Below are 14,813 nucleotides of genomic sequence, written 5' to 3' on the forward strand. Positions count from 1 at the left end.
GCGCCATAGTCAGCGCACATTCTTGTGGTGGGTCTAGGCAGATGGCTCTCCAACCCCGTGCATACCACCATGAGGTTGTCTCGTCTGGCAGCATGTTAAAGAGGGTGGCTTCCAACTGCCGAGCCTTAGTGAGGATGAACGTCCCACCCAGCGGCCAATCAATACCCAGCTCCACCCACTCTTCATCACAAAACATTGACAATTGTTCTTCGTTCGGGACTGGCCCTCCAGAAGAAATAACATTTTTCTTAAATCTAGGAAAATTTTGCAAAACACATTCAAGGAGGGTCATTTTCCAATCGCCTTTCTTCTTTTGACTCTTTCCAGACCCTTTCTTAACTTCCCTGTGTCCTGTCCCTTCTGTCCTCTCCTGTTTTGAAGCACCCTGCCCCATTTTCTGGTAGCCTCTCCGTCTAACCTGGGGGGTGTCTGAGACAAAACAACGGACAGATGATGTATGACACTCGCTTCCCGGTTTTCGCGGCCCTTCTCGTCGCGGGGGTAGGGAAACGTGCTACTCACGGTCCACACTCACTTCAGGGTAAACCACCTGGGGATACGCCCTGTCTCATACACACACTTCCACACACCACTCTCTTCACACTTAAGCCCACTGGGCTCCTTACCACTGCCAACCAAAGACGTTGGAACGTTCAATCCCCTGCTCCACTCCAACCTTGTTTCGATTTTAAAAGGGAGTCATTATGGCGATGCCTCGTCGCCCCGATCCGCTCTCACAGGCTCAGGCAGGCTGAAGATAGCCTGGAGCGCTCTTTCCCCAACCTCCTGTGGACCACGCCCGAGGCAAAGAGGAACGCCAGAAAAATGAGTCCTGGCGGAATGTCGCCAATTTGTTACAAACAAAACGCCTTAGCCCCTTTTAGGGGTCCTAATGGCTTGAGTTCGCTCCCAATACTCACCCCAATAGAGTTCAGAAATGAACGAAACAATATGAAGTAGGAGTGTATTTATTTCTAACACGTGCACGTGGAGAAGTAGCTAAGCCAGTTCTGGCAAAATTCAGCATTGCTAGCCTTTTTATCAGCTTTGTTATGTTAATTACATTAGCATCATTATCATCATAACTACATCACTTTCATTTTCCTTACATCACTTTAATCCATGCCCATCTTCTTCCTAGCTCCATATTTGGAGTTGTTATTCACACTTGTTTTTCCCATTTTCACCTTGAACGTTGCAACAAAGTTTGATACTTGCTTCTTCAGCACAGCTGGACATTGCAACAAGACTTAATTTTCCCAGTCATTTTGCAAACGCAGCTTTATACAAACAATACCAGTCAGCAAATTAGCATTTCTTTTTACACACACACAAGTAAATTAACTGTAAATTTACTATACTACAATTCCCAAAATAAGCAATATTCATATTTAACTAAATAAGCAAACTTCAGTGTCACAACTGGTTTCACAAGACTGTCACCATCACACACCCCCACACCTCATTCCAAGGGCAGGTATTGCTTGGGGTCCCCCGGAAAAGGCTCTGCAGGCACCTGATTGAAGCACACCATCAGGAAGATGCCGATAGTTCCAAAAATTAAGACGGAGGCCATGACGAGGAAGCAGACGCGGTCGATGACCCGCCCCACCAGGATCCACTCTTCGTTCTCCTGCAAGGAAGCAAAGATCAGTCAGCCCGCAATGCTGAACAATTTCTAAATGGCAGCGAGCATATCCAAGTGGAGAGAGACTCTGTGCTTGCCATCAGGGGGTGGCTCTTTCCACCTGCCTTGCCCCACCCTCTAGCCTTAGGTAGGTAGGGGTGAGAATTTTGATTCAGTTCGCATTTCAAGCAGAATTTATCAAATTTGCAATTTCCGAAACAACATGAGAACTGAAACACAGCCTTCCTTTGAAATTTGTGTTTATTAGAATTTTGGGATGGAATTCGCCAACTACACACTATTTACAAAAATGCATGTATTAGGGGAAAGTGTGCATAAAAATGAACACATGAGTCAAAATAACATGCAAAAAGGCATGACATGATGAGAAATGGCTTGTAAAAATGTGTACCTTTGTCAAAACTGCTTACAAAAATGTCTTTATTTGGAGAAATTCACACTAAAATGGCAGAGAATTTTCATGAGGATTTTTTTTTTTAATCGCAGATCACTGTAGAAATGTAGAGAAGTGAATTTAACATTGTTAAAATGAGAAACAGACAGAACCGAAAGAGACTGGTCTTTCCATCCCTAGCCCTAGGAGCCTTCACTAGTGAGTTGCTTCTAGAAGAACTGTGAGGGGAGAGAGACTGTCGCTGCATTCACACTGTACACTAATTCCACTATTATTCCACTTTAAACAGTCACGGTTTTCCCCAAAGATCCCTGGAAAGTGTAGTTTGTGAAGGGTGATGAGAGTTATTAGGAGACCCCAATTCCCCTCGCACACTTGCAGTTCCTTGGGAAGAGGGATTGCTCATTAAACCACTCGAGGAATTGTAGCTCTCTGAGGGGAATAGAGGAGCCCAGTTGCCCCCCAGCTGGCAGTTGCGGACAAGGAAGGGGCTGGCTTGTGCAGCTGTGGCAAGCTGAGCAGGCCTAGCCTGTTGGGGAGGACTAGCCGCAGAGGGAGGCAATGGTAAACCCCCTCGGAATGCCACTTACCTTGAAAACCCTATTCGTAGGGTCGCCATAAGTCGAGATCGACTTGAAAGCAGTCCATTTCCATTTTTTCCCTTGATCTCTTGACCCGAGTCTCCTAGTTTAATTGCTGTGCTGTTTCAATAGGGTTGTTTGATCACTGCCTATTTTAATTATGGATGTTTTTATTTAAATATTTTAATAGGATTGTTTTGTTGTGTATTTTCATTTTATATTTTAATGTTTGAGCAACTGGTTTTTGTACTTTGTAATCTCCTTACAAGCCTGTTTTGACCTTAAGTGGCATATAAATTACGAAATGATAATCTGTAAGCCACTTAGAATGTTTGAAATGATACCAAAACTTCTGTGTCTGATGTTTCATCTGTGACTGTTCTTTCACACTTGCAAAGCACTGTTTGACACTGCAGTTTTCAGGGGATGACCGTGTATGTGTGAACAGGTCCCAACACACACATGCAGCCTAGGATGGCACTTACGCTGTCAAAGTCATTCTTCTCTTTTAAAGTCTTTGTGATGTGATTGCAGGCATCTACAGATGCCTGGATCTCCGGTGCAGCGTGGCGAAGGCTGTTGCAAAAGTCCTGGGGACCTCCATTCTCTAAGCTCTCACCTGGTAATGGGGAATGGGAAAATGTCAAGAATGTAGAATCTGGATGGGGGGGTCTTACGGATGGTCTAAACAGCCTCTATACTTGACCCTAGAGCACATGATAAAGATAGGATGCAACATCACAAAGATGGTGGTTCATCAACTATGGTGCAAATCTACCAGCAGTCTCTGGTATGAGTAGACTCCAGAAAGATAAAGGAAATAACAGAGGAAAAAATTACGTTGTTTATATCTCCTCCGCATGCTGAAGAGGCAACCCTCTTAAAGTTTGAACTGAAAAGCAGCTTGCCTCTTCAGCACTATGAGTGACTGAACTGGCAATTTCAAAGGAAAGCCCAGATGCTTATATGGTATGCTTTCCCTTATGAATACAATTACCTCCTTTGGATCATGTCCAACAAGAACAAATGCAGCAGTTAAGTTTCAGTCCAGAAGACTTTTAAGCACCCTTCTCTGGGGGGGGGAGCTGCAATGTCAGGGAACTTATAAGCAACTAGATTAGGGGTCCTCAGCCCAGCCAAGTTTGTGTGAACTGCCGCTCTGTGGCTTAGATGCTAGTACAAAAGGGCAGTGGTAGCTCATGTAGACAGTGCCAGACTCAGTCATTGGCATCTCCAGTTGAAAGCATATGCCTTGTTATATATCCCTTCTTCCAAAAAGGAGCCCAGGGTGGCAAACAAAACACTAAAAACACTTTAAAATATATTAAAAACAGACTTTAATATATATAAAAACAAAGCATATTTAAAAACATTAAAACCAAACATCTTTTTAAAAAATGCCTTAAAAACATCTTTTAAAAAAACAGTTCCAACACAGATGCAGACTGGGATAAGGTCTCTACTTAAAAGGCTTGTTGAAAGAGGAAAGTTTTAAGTAGGCACCAAAAAGATAACAGAGATGGTGCCTGTCTTAATATTTAAGGGAAGGGATTCCAAAGGGTCGGTGCCACTACACTAAAAGTCTGTTTCCTTTGTTGTGCGGAATGGACCTTCTGATAAGATGGTATCTGCAGGAGGCCCTCACCTGCAGAGTGCAGTGATCAACTGGGCATAGAAGGGATGAGATGATCTTTCAGGTATCCTGGTCCCAAGCTGTATAGAGCTTTGTAAACCAGAACCTTGAACTTAACCCAGTAGCTAATGGGCAGCCAGTTGGCGAATCTTTTAAGAAGCCCTGACTATTATTAGTTTTGCTGCAACAGATTATCCTTCTGGAATTTGTCAAAAGGATGCATATATTAACCCAATCAAGAAACAGAAGCAATTGCTCCACCTGGATAAAAAGTGAGCCCCACTGACTTATTTGCAATCAACTTTGCATAGGAGAATTCTGACGAAAACCGTCACAGGAGGAGAAATTGTGCTTCTTTGCTTATTCATCCCATGTCTACAATGGAAATCAGCCCAGGATATATGATCGGTATTCGCTGTTGTTGCTGCTTCCAGTCCGCAAATGATACATGATTTATTACAGTTCTTCCCCACCCCCCATTTGCATTGTGTTTCCTTTGCACTGAAATCAATAGGGTGGAATAACATACTAGCAACATAACTTATGTAATTTATGTCGTTATTGATCTCCCTTGCATAATTTTGCGACAGCACAGCGAGATGAATCATGTCTTTTTTTGTGGAAGTTGTACTGCAGTGGAAAGGAAACAGTGCTGCATGTGATGAATAGAGGGCAAAACAGAAATCAGTGCCTATTTACATCTCTAGGTAAGCCTCAAGTAGTTGGGTGCTGTGTGGACAAGACCTAACTCCTGTTTTAGCCCTGCTAAAACAGTTCACAATGAGAAATGACCCTTCCCTGTTCACAGTGAGAAATTAGCATCTTGCCAGGGTTTTGTATCACCTTCTACATGAGTCCCATGGTCATTTACAAGCATACCATAAAAGCAACTAAAAATAGTTCTGAAAGCCAGATGAACACAGAACTGAAGATAGGTTTAAAAACCATACAGAATAAACGCCTCAGCTGAAAAAGCTTGTCAAAACAAAACTATCTTCAGTTGCTTCTGGGAAGCACAAATAATGGGCGCTGTCACATCTCACTAGCCTGGCAGGTGTTTGCTTAATGGGCCCAGGTGGGCAGTTGATAATTCGAGTACCTGAAATGAAGACCACAGCCTGCAGGGGGGTTGCCTAGCTTGGCAGAACAGCCCTGAAACACTAGAGAGAGGAGGCTGAGTATGTAGCATGCTGGTGCTGTTTGGGGGTTAGCACTGCCTGCTGTGTGCTTCAATATTGTGCTTAAACAAACTTTAAAAAAAATAACACAAGTCTCTCTAGGCTCTAAAACAGGGATGTGGATCTGCCGGATGTTGTTGGATTTCAGCTCCTGTGAGCCCCAGCCAAACAGCATGGCCAATGATGGGAATCGTAGTCCAACCGAACTGGGGGGGGAGCAATTTCCCCAGCCGAGCTCTAAGAAGAATCTGAGCTTGTGAAAGGCCAGGAAGGATGTGAAGGAGTGAGAAATGTTTTTAATTGTAAATTGCTTTTAGAATGATTTTAACTGTTTTAGACTGCTTTTTTTGTTGCTAAATTGTTTTGTTGTTGGGTTTGCTGCCCTGGGCTCCTTCAGGAGGAAGGGCAGGATTATTATTGTTGTTGTTATGTGCCTTCAAGTCGATTACGACTTATGGCGACCCTATGAATCAGTGACCTCCAAGAGCATCTGTCATGAACCACCCTGTTCAGATCTTGTAAGTTCAGGTCTGTGGCTTCCTTTATGGAATCAATCCATCTCTTGTTTGGCCTTCCTCTTTTTCTACTCCCTTCTGTTTTTCCCAGCATTATTGTCTTTTCTAGTGAATCAGGTATTCTCATTGTGTCCAAAGTATGATAACATAAGATCAGAGCTTGGAAAAGTTACTTTTTTGAACTACAACTCCCATCAGCCCAATCCAGTGGCCATGCTATCTGGGGCTGATGGGAGTTGTAGTTCAAAAAAGTAACTTTTCCAAGCTCTGCCTAAGATGCATCCAAACTCTAAGGCAATGGTAAACCACCTCTGAATACCTCTTACCACGAAAACTCTATGAACAGAGTATCCAAAATGCAACAGCTCTGTAGAACATGGGTGCACTTTTTATATTTTGAAGGACAAAGTTATCCTGCCCCATCATGCTTAGTTTTGTTGGGAGGGGAGGCTTTGTATGGCTATATGAGCATTTAGGAGCAATCCCCATTGATCTCAGCAGGACTTACCTCTGAGTAAACAGACACAAGGTTGAGCTGTAAAAGTCCTCTCTATTTCATTTTATTTATTGTTCCATAACACTGTTCTCTGGGCAATGTACAGAGGCTCATTTTAAGACTGGAGAAAGTCTCCAGTGAGGTAAGCCAAACACATAATCTTTGGCTAACTAATAGAGGGGAAAGGGCTCCTGTGTTTTTAACAGCTCTTGTTTGTTATGTGCCTTCAAGTCGATTACGACTTAGGGCAACCCTATGAATCAGTGACCTCCAAGAACATATGTCATGAACCACCCTGTTCAGATCTTGTAAGTTCAGGTCTGTGGCTTCCTTTATGGAATCAATCCATCTCTTGTTTGGTCTTCCTCTTTTTCTGCTCCCTTCTGTTTTTCCCAGCATTATTGTCTTTTCTAGTGAATCATGTCTTCTCATTAGGTGTCCAAAATATGATAACCTCAGTTTCATCATTTTAGCTTCTAGTGACAGTTCTGGTTTAATTTGTTCTGACACCCAATTATTACACAGCCCAACAACAACAACAAAAATTTTAGTTGCCAAGGATGTTTGAATGAATTTAGGGTATTTTCGGGGTGCTAAATACAAAAATGACATTAGTTTTGCCAAATTGGCTCTAGTTTTTTAGATAATGGATACCCCTCAAATGACGATTGTACCCCAATACGACCTGTAGCTGCTGACATATGCAGCAGGGTTTGGTCTGTCTTTTTCCTCTTGAACATTGTTTTGCAAGTTTATCCATTGCATATAATATATTGATACTTATTGATTGTTACTTTTGTGTTGTGAATGTGAAAGGCTTCAATCGCCACAAGAAACATAAGTGGGAGTATCCTGATTTGGACTCAGCTAGGCGACCTGTGCCACACAGCGAAGACGTTCCCATACCAGTGTTTACCTCACTGCCTGACCTTCCATTGTCAGATGTTGAAGAAATGCTGGACGTGGAGTGTAGCACAGGTGGTAGCCCTGGAAGTGGATATGAAGAAAGCTTTTCAACACCTGAGCAGTTCTCCCAAAAAGAACTCAATGATCTGATACGAGACCTCAGTCTGTCAAAGCAAGCATCTGAACTTTTAGCATCCAGGCTATTGGAAAAGAACTGTCTACAGCCTACAGCTAACATAACAGCTTATCAGACAAGAGAGGAGGGACTTCTTCCATACTTCAGCCAAGATGAAGAACTTGTATACTGCAATAACATTCCTGGACTTCTTCTCCAAATGGGACTACCGGAATATCGACCAGAAGATTGGCGGCTTTTTATAGACAGCTCCACCAGAAGCTTGAAATGTGTTTTATTGCACAATGGTAACTGCTATGCATCTCTTCCAATTGCTCACTCAACAAAACTTATAGAAGAATATGAAAATATCAAAATGGTCTTGCAGAAGCTCTGCTATCATGAGCACCAGTGGTCTATTTGTGTTGATCTAAAGATGGTGAACTTCTTGCTTGGGCAGCAAAGTGGATACACGAAGTACCCTTGTTTCATCTGCTTGTGGGATAGTAGGGCAAAGCGAGATCATTGGAAAAAAGTGACATGGCCTTCAAGGGAACACATGACTGTAGGTGCAGCGAACATCATTAACAAGCCATTGGTTGACAGAGAAAAAATCATTCTCCCACCACTCCATATCAAGCTTGGACTGATGAAGCAATTTGTTAAGACCTTGGACAAAGATGGTGATTGCTTCAAATACATTTGTAGATCGTTCCTTGGACTGACTATGGAAAAACTAAAAGCAGGAATCTTTGATGGTCCTAAAATTCGTAAACTCATCAATGATTTGAATTTCACTAAATTTATGAATGATGTTGAAGCTTCTGCCTGGTGCAGTTATGTCTCAGTTGTCAAGAACTTCTTAGGTAACCACAAAGCAGACAATTATGAAGAATTGGTGCAAAACATGCTCGCTAACTTTAAACATTTGGGTACTAATATGAGCATAAAGGTACACTATCTCCGTAGCCACTTAGACAGATTTCCAGATAATCTTGGTGATTTTAGTGAGGAACAAGGGGAGAGGTTCCATCAGGATATAAAGGTAATGGAGGAAAGGTATTAAGGCAGATGGGACGGACACATGATGGCAGACTACTGCTGGAGCCTCCAACGTGATTGTCCTGATGCCCCACATAAAAGAAAATTGTACACACAGCATTTTTCTATGCATTAATTGTGATTATCTGAATCAGCTTACTTTGTTTTAATGTTATTGTACTGAATACAACACCATTAGGTATTTCATGTTTTTACTTTTGTATGATTTGAGACAGTTTCCATGTCATTTGTGGGTAGGCTATGCCTGACCATTAAATTTTTTGAATTTGTTATGTTTTTCAATGGGGGCATCCATTATCTCAAAAATTAGAGCCAATCTAGCAAAACCGATGCCATATTCAGAATCAGCGACACAAAGTTACCCTAAAATCGATCAAACATTATTGGCAATAAAATTAGTGTTGACCACTGTTGTTGTTGTTGTTGTTGTTGTTTGTTTCTCTCCTTGACAATAGACCAAAATCTTCTCCAGCTAGAGACTTGCCTATCTGTGCCAGGAGGACCTTCATCAGCCCGTCTCGTTCCTTTTGCCTCTCAAAGAGGAGCTCACTCCTCGCCTTCCACAGCATATACTCATCAGCTTTCGCCATGAGCCCTAGCGAGCTCCGCCGACGGATGGGCAGATTCCTGGTGGGCACATCAATGCGTCGCATGTGCATGCCCAGATAACGTGGCACCAGCCGCAGGAACACCTGGGGGATGAGAACAGAGAAATTGGGAAGGTTGCATAGCAGAATTTCCCAGTTTGGATTAAAACCTGGGGGGGGGCATTCTCTGCCCCACTGACATTGGAGCCACTAGTCTCCACTGCTGGCAGGAACAACAATGTTGCAATGAGTTAGTACAAATAAGCCTGAGTGAACAAAAGAGGTTTAAGGTAGCAGAACGAGTGACTGATGTTCCTTCATGGTCAATGGCCCAGCTCTGCCAACCACATCTCACGTTAGGGAAATTACAGGTACATGGCTCACAATGGCTAGGACAGGAGCAGCTGACGCTTTTGGACCCAAGGGCTGCATTCCAGGGCCATGTGCCAGTGATAGCCGGGCAAGTGGCAAAATGTGGGCGGGTCGAGAGGCAAAAATAGGTGGAGCCACAGATGTGATTCTGACCTTTGTACAGAAGGCTACATTCCAGCCATGCAAAAGTTAGAGATTTCTACACTTATGCACACCCGACACCCCTCTCCATTCGGGCAAGAAAGAGACATAATCACAGCTCAAGGGCACATTCCAGCCAGGCAGGTAGGTAGGTAGGTAGGTAGTTTATTGCAGGCCATAGGCTGTCGCAGCACAAATATAAATACAACAAATACAGCAATAAAAACTTCAAAATTTCAGGATAATTAAAATTGTCTGAATCTAAAATAAAGCTATGACATTTAAAACTATAACAACGCGGAATGCCACGATAAAACCTTTATCTATAAGGTCTATGAATATCTCATGGACCTATCTTTATTAGGCTGTAATTAGCGATTATAATTAGAGTGTAAACAAATTTTATAAGTAGACCTCATTTATTTCTGTGATCCTGTAGTGATCAGAAATTTTGTCCTCAGCTTTTGGGCAGCGAGGGCGAAATGTGCCACAGAATAGGTAATTTGAAAGTTATTGTCTGATAATTGGAAAAAAACTAAACAATCGTCCTCCTCGTGTCTAAGATAGGATATCAGACTGTCAAGATATTTGGATCTAGGATGTGTGTAAATTGGGCATTCAAATAAGTAGTGGTTTAGATCTTCCACCTTCCCTAGATGACAGGAACATAGTCTTTGTTCATATTTAATCTGATGGTATCTGCCTGTTACGATGGCGCTGGGCATAGATTGAAATCTCAAGGTGGTAAAAGCATGTCTAATCTGTATGGGTAGAGGATAAGACAAATAATTGGCCCTTAGATGATTGGTTTTAATTATACCATACCATCTAGAGAACTTGGAATTTAAGATAGCCAGTCTATCTCGCCAAACACTATTTCTCTCTATCTGGGCCCGAAAGTTGAACTTGTGCAGAGAGGGAAGTGATTGAACTGGAATGTGATAGTGGGATAGAACCAATTTGAATTTTGTGAGCCAGTGTTTCTCTACCACTGCCACATCAAAACATGCCTTTGCTAATACCTTAGATGTTGAATTCGGTAGTGCGGCCCAGTATGTCAGGAGTGTTTCATGTATCCTTGCTGAGACTGGGAGTAGGCCGGTTTCAGCTCTCATAAACGCAGCCGGGGTACCAGATGGTACAGATAGCAAGCGCCTGAGAAAGTTATTTTGAATGGCCTCTAACGTCGGGAACGAGGGGACCGTCCATCCCCAGATAGCCGCCCCATAAGTAATCTGTGAGATGACTTTGCTTTGAAATATTTTCAAAGCTGGAGAGGCTAAGTATCCCCCTGCTGTCCTATAGAATTTGAGGATCGCCCCTGCAGTTCTAGAGGTGGCTAATTTTATAGCTGACAGCTGGTTTTTCCAAGCAAGATTGTATTGGAAATGAATTCCCAAATATTTGTATGAGCGACACTGCTCAATTGGGAAATTCCCGATAGACCAGTTATGTTGGCAATATCTGTTACCGAAGACCATGATCTTAGTCTTCTTGTAATTAATTTGTAGGCCCTCTTTGTTACAGTAAAGTTCTAATTTCGCCAAAAGTCTTCTCATACCTATAGAAGTCAGTGAAAGTAGGATCATGTCATCAGCATATAACAGGAGGGATATCTTCCTGCGACCTACAGATGGAGGAAAGAATTTTGGACCCTCTAGCTCGGTGGTAATATCATTCAGATATAAATTGAAGAGGGTGGGGGCTAATAAACAGCCTTGTTTGACGCCTTTATTTGTTGATATTAAATCTGTGAGATTATTACCCACTCTAATTCTGGTGGAGTTAGAGGAGTAAAGTTCTCTAATTAGGTATAAGAGGCGCCTGTCAATGTTTGTTTGTCCCAGTTTGGTCCACAGGCGAGCTCTGTCTATCGAATCAAAAGCGGCCGCTAGGTCTACAAAAGCAGTGTAGAGATGTTTTCTAGGGCCCCTTATCGATTTTCTAGCAAGGTATGACAGGGTGGCACAGTGATCAATAGTACTCTGACCACGACGAAAACCCGCTTGTTCTGGGAAAATTATTGAATTTTCCGATACCCACTCTTCAAGTTTGTCTAAAAGTAGTTTGCTATATAATTTGGCGCCTGTATCTAGCAAGCTGATAGGACGATAGTTGTTCGGATCGTCTTTCAGTCCTTTTTTATATATGGGGATAATTATGCTTTGTTTCCAACCCTCCGGAAAAGTACCCGTATTATTTATCTGTGTAAATAATTTGGCTAGGATGGGAATCCACCAATCGGGGAAGTTATAAAACAATTCCGGGGGGAGCATATCTTCCCCTGGGGCCTTGCCCTTTTTCAGTGTGAAAATGAGCATCTTTACCTGCAATGGCGAAACCGGGGGCCAATTTTCCTCTGTGCATCGCATAGAAGAAACCACGGGTGCCGTCGGGTCATGATAAATCTTAGTAAAATGTTCAGACCAGACTGAAGCTGATATATGGCTAGTTACAAATTGTTTAGAATTTCCTGAACCTCTAGCGACCAAATCCCAGAATAGACGTTCATTTCCCTCTGCCAGGGATAGGTGGAGCCGTTGCCACTGAGTTCTCGCATATTGTGCCTTTTTTTGTTTGGTCAAATTTTTATAAAAAGAACGGAGGGTGATTAGATGAATTTGATCAAAATTACCAGGGTCCCTTGTCCTTTTTCTTAAGCATTTAGATAGTTGTCGCTTTGCCTTTTTACATTCTAAATCGAACCATCCAGAAATCCTCTGGCGGGTAGATTTGTATGGCTCTTTCCAGGTTAGCACAGGTTTTAGCAAGGAAGTTATCTGTCGATAAGCCTCCTGAACATCAATTTTTGAGGCAATGATATCCTGTCTGAAAGCAAGAAGGGAGTTATTCTCAAGGTAGCTTAAAACTGAGGAGTGCAGATTTGAAGACCAACGAACTCTATGTTCTATTATTTGGAGATCATCCAAATTAGGGAGGATCAGACATCTCCCAGGCAGAGTCGTACTTAGTACTGTTAATAAAGGAAAATGGTCACTATCATATCTGTCAAGCACCGAGAACTCGAGTACTTCCGGAACTAGGGAACTTGAAACCAGCGTGTAATCAATCACGCTGGCTCCTCTAGAGGATAGGTGGGTGAATGTGCCGTTAGACCGATCCACATATGAGCCGTGTAGACACTCCAAGGAGTGTGCATGAATTATTTCTAAAAACCTCAGACCTTGTTTGTTTAGTATCTGATCATGGGAGACTCTTACATTGTGAGGGGTAGTATATGTCGGCCCTTGGTTTGAAGAGGGGCCCTCAGACCAGCCTAGACCCAGCCTAGCGTTAAAATCCCCGCAGAGAATTAACTTATAGGCGGGGTATTGGGATTCCAGGGAAATCAAAAATTCTGCGAGGAGATCCCAAACGCAGCCTGGATTCAATGTACTGGCCTTGAGGGGGGGGAAATAAACATTTATAATAACAATGTCTCCAAGCAAGGGGCCTGTTAGCCTCAGGGCCTGTACATACTGCTTGCAGGTTGAACTTAACACAAAGATATCAATCGGCAGGTCGTCCGAGATGAATATACACAACCCCCCACTTCCTCTGCCATTAAGATTAATTTTGATCGCAGGTAGGGGGTAGGCACGGAAGCCTGGGAGGAGTATCTCGGATCCCTCCATTACCCAGGTTTCCTGTAGACAGATGATCTTAAACTGATTTATGAAGGAAATGAAATCAGCATCCTTAACTTTGTTGTTCCATCCCATGATGTTCCAAGACAAAAACCCGATCTGTCATTTGGGGTCTGGAGCTAGAGTAGATACAGCCAAGACTGGAAGTTGTTTCTGGACTGCGTCTGTGTTCGTCATATGCTGAGTTGGACTTGATTGGAGTTCAGCAGACAGCAAAATAGACCTTTGAGGAGACTGAGTCATATGATGCGAGGTTATTGGGTGTGATTCCATTTTTCCATCCATCATCTTGCCTCCTTCTCGAGGTGGAGGGGGTGTCACTTCTAGCTGTTCGTGTATGACTGAGAGGCGAAGCGAAAGTTGGACCAACCTATCGAGTATTGCATTCCGTTCTGTTGTGGGGAAAAACGCAAATGAGTGTTGCAAGGATTGTTCCTCGTCTGTCAAGAGGATATCCTGCGTCCCCAATTGTTGTAACTGATCAGCCGGAAACAGATGAATATCTCTGAAAAAGGGCAGGGGAGTTATCAGCATCCAAAAGGTCTTCCTCCCCACTCTTCTTCTCAAGTAGGTGTTGCCGTGGCTGAGTCAGTAATGTTTTTCCTAGATCTAGAAGCATATCTTGTTGTTCCCAAAAGTTGATGGTTTCAGTTCTATTTACAATCAGTTCATGTGTATCCAAGGTGATCAGGAGTTTGTCTTTTTGGGTTAGCTTGTTGACCAGTAATAAATCCGTGGGTGGTCTTTGGTTTTCAAAAAAGCGCACGGTGTTGATATCCAGCTTGTCTAAATGTACCTTGTAACGCCAGAGGTGATTTGCTGTTTCCGTGGATGTAAAAGTAACCACTGCACGAACCTTAACGTTGTTAAAATAGAGATATTCAATTTGTTTAATATCCCTAATGTTGATATTTATATTTGGTGATTTTGGTAAAAATTTCTTTAAAATGTTGATAAAATGCCTCTTTCTAGATAGAGGACTAATAATGCCCCACGGTTTTGGGTAGTTTTCAAAAACTAATTTGTTCCTAATTAGCACTAAATTCCAGCTGAGAATAGTGGTAGTCGGCTCTGGTAGCTGTAGCAGCTGCTTCTTTAGAAGGACATCCTGCCATGGATCCTGGTCTGTAATATGGCAGGTTAAGTTTGTTCTGATAGGGGGTTCTATAAAATTCCCATTTTTCTGTAATGAACAAGTTTTGGGTTGCACATCAGGTGAACCTCTGGGCTTATTCTTTCCAGTGAAATTATCCTGAGGCCTTTTTGAGTTCTGGGGCCCCTTTTTAGTAAGTTCGTCCAGTATTTTGAAGAGTCTATTAAAATTCATCTTGTTATTTCGGCGTGGCTTTTGAGCCTTCATATTTTTGCTCTTTTTTAGCTGAATTGTCGGGTGCCTCTTTTCCTTCTTTGCTCGCGTAGTATTCCTTCGCAGAGGTTTATTTATAGCTAGCCGGTTTGTTGGAGGGACTTTGCCAGTTGATGTCAATAGGACTTGAGGGATTGATGCTAAGGTGGTTAGCAAGGAATTACATTCCTTC

At 42.6% G+C, this 14,813-nt stretch overlaps 1 protein-coding gene across 1 annotated transcript in view; it reads right to left on the reverse strand.

The window, feature by feature from the left end:
- Nucleotides 1-222: 222 nt before the first annotated feature.
- Nucleotides 223-14,813, reverse strand: part of CHRNG (cholinergic receptor nicotinic gamma subunit) — a 46,130-nt gene continuing 31,539 nt past the window's right edge. The window contains exons 10-12 of the mRNA XM_061637527.1: nt 9,013-9,220; nt 3,109-3,242; nt 223-1,633 (exon numbers count right to left, since the gene is read on the reverse strand). Coding sequence (XP_061493511.1) covers nt 1,463-1,633; nt 3,109-3,242; nt 9,013-9,220 — 513 coding nt within the window. The 3' untranslated portion in view covers nt 223-1,462. The remainder of the gene's footprint in view (nt 1,634-3,108; nt 3,243-9,012; nt 9,221-14,813) is intronic.

Source organism: Rhineura floridana, chromosome 7 (assembly GCF_030035675.1).
Source record: "Rhineura floridana isolate rRhiFlo1 chromosome 7, rRhiFlo1.hap2, whole genome shotgun sequence".
In the NCBI taxonomy this organism is placed as follows: domain Eukaryota; kingdom Metazoa; phylum Chordata; class Lepidosauria; order Squamata; family Rhineuridae; genus Rhineura; species Rhineura floridana.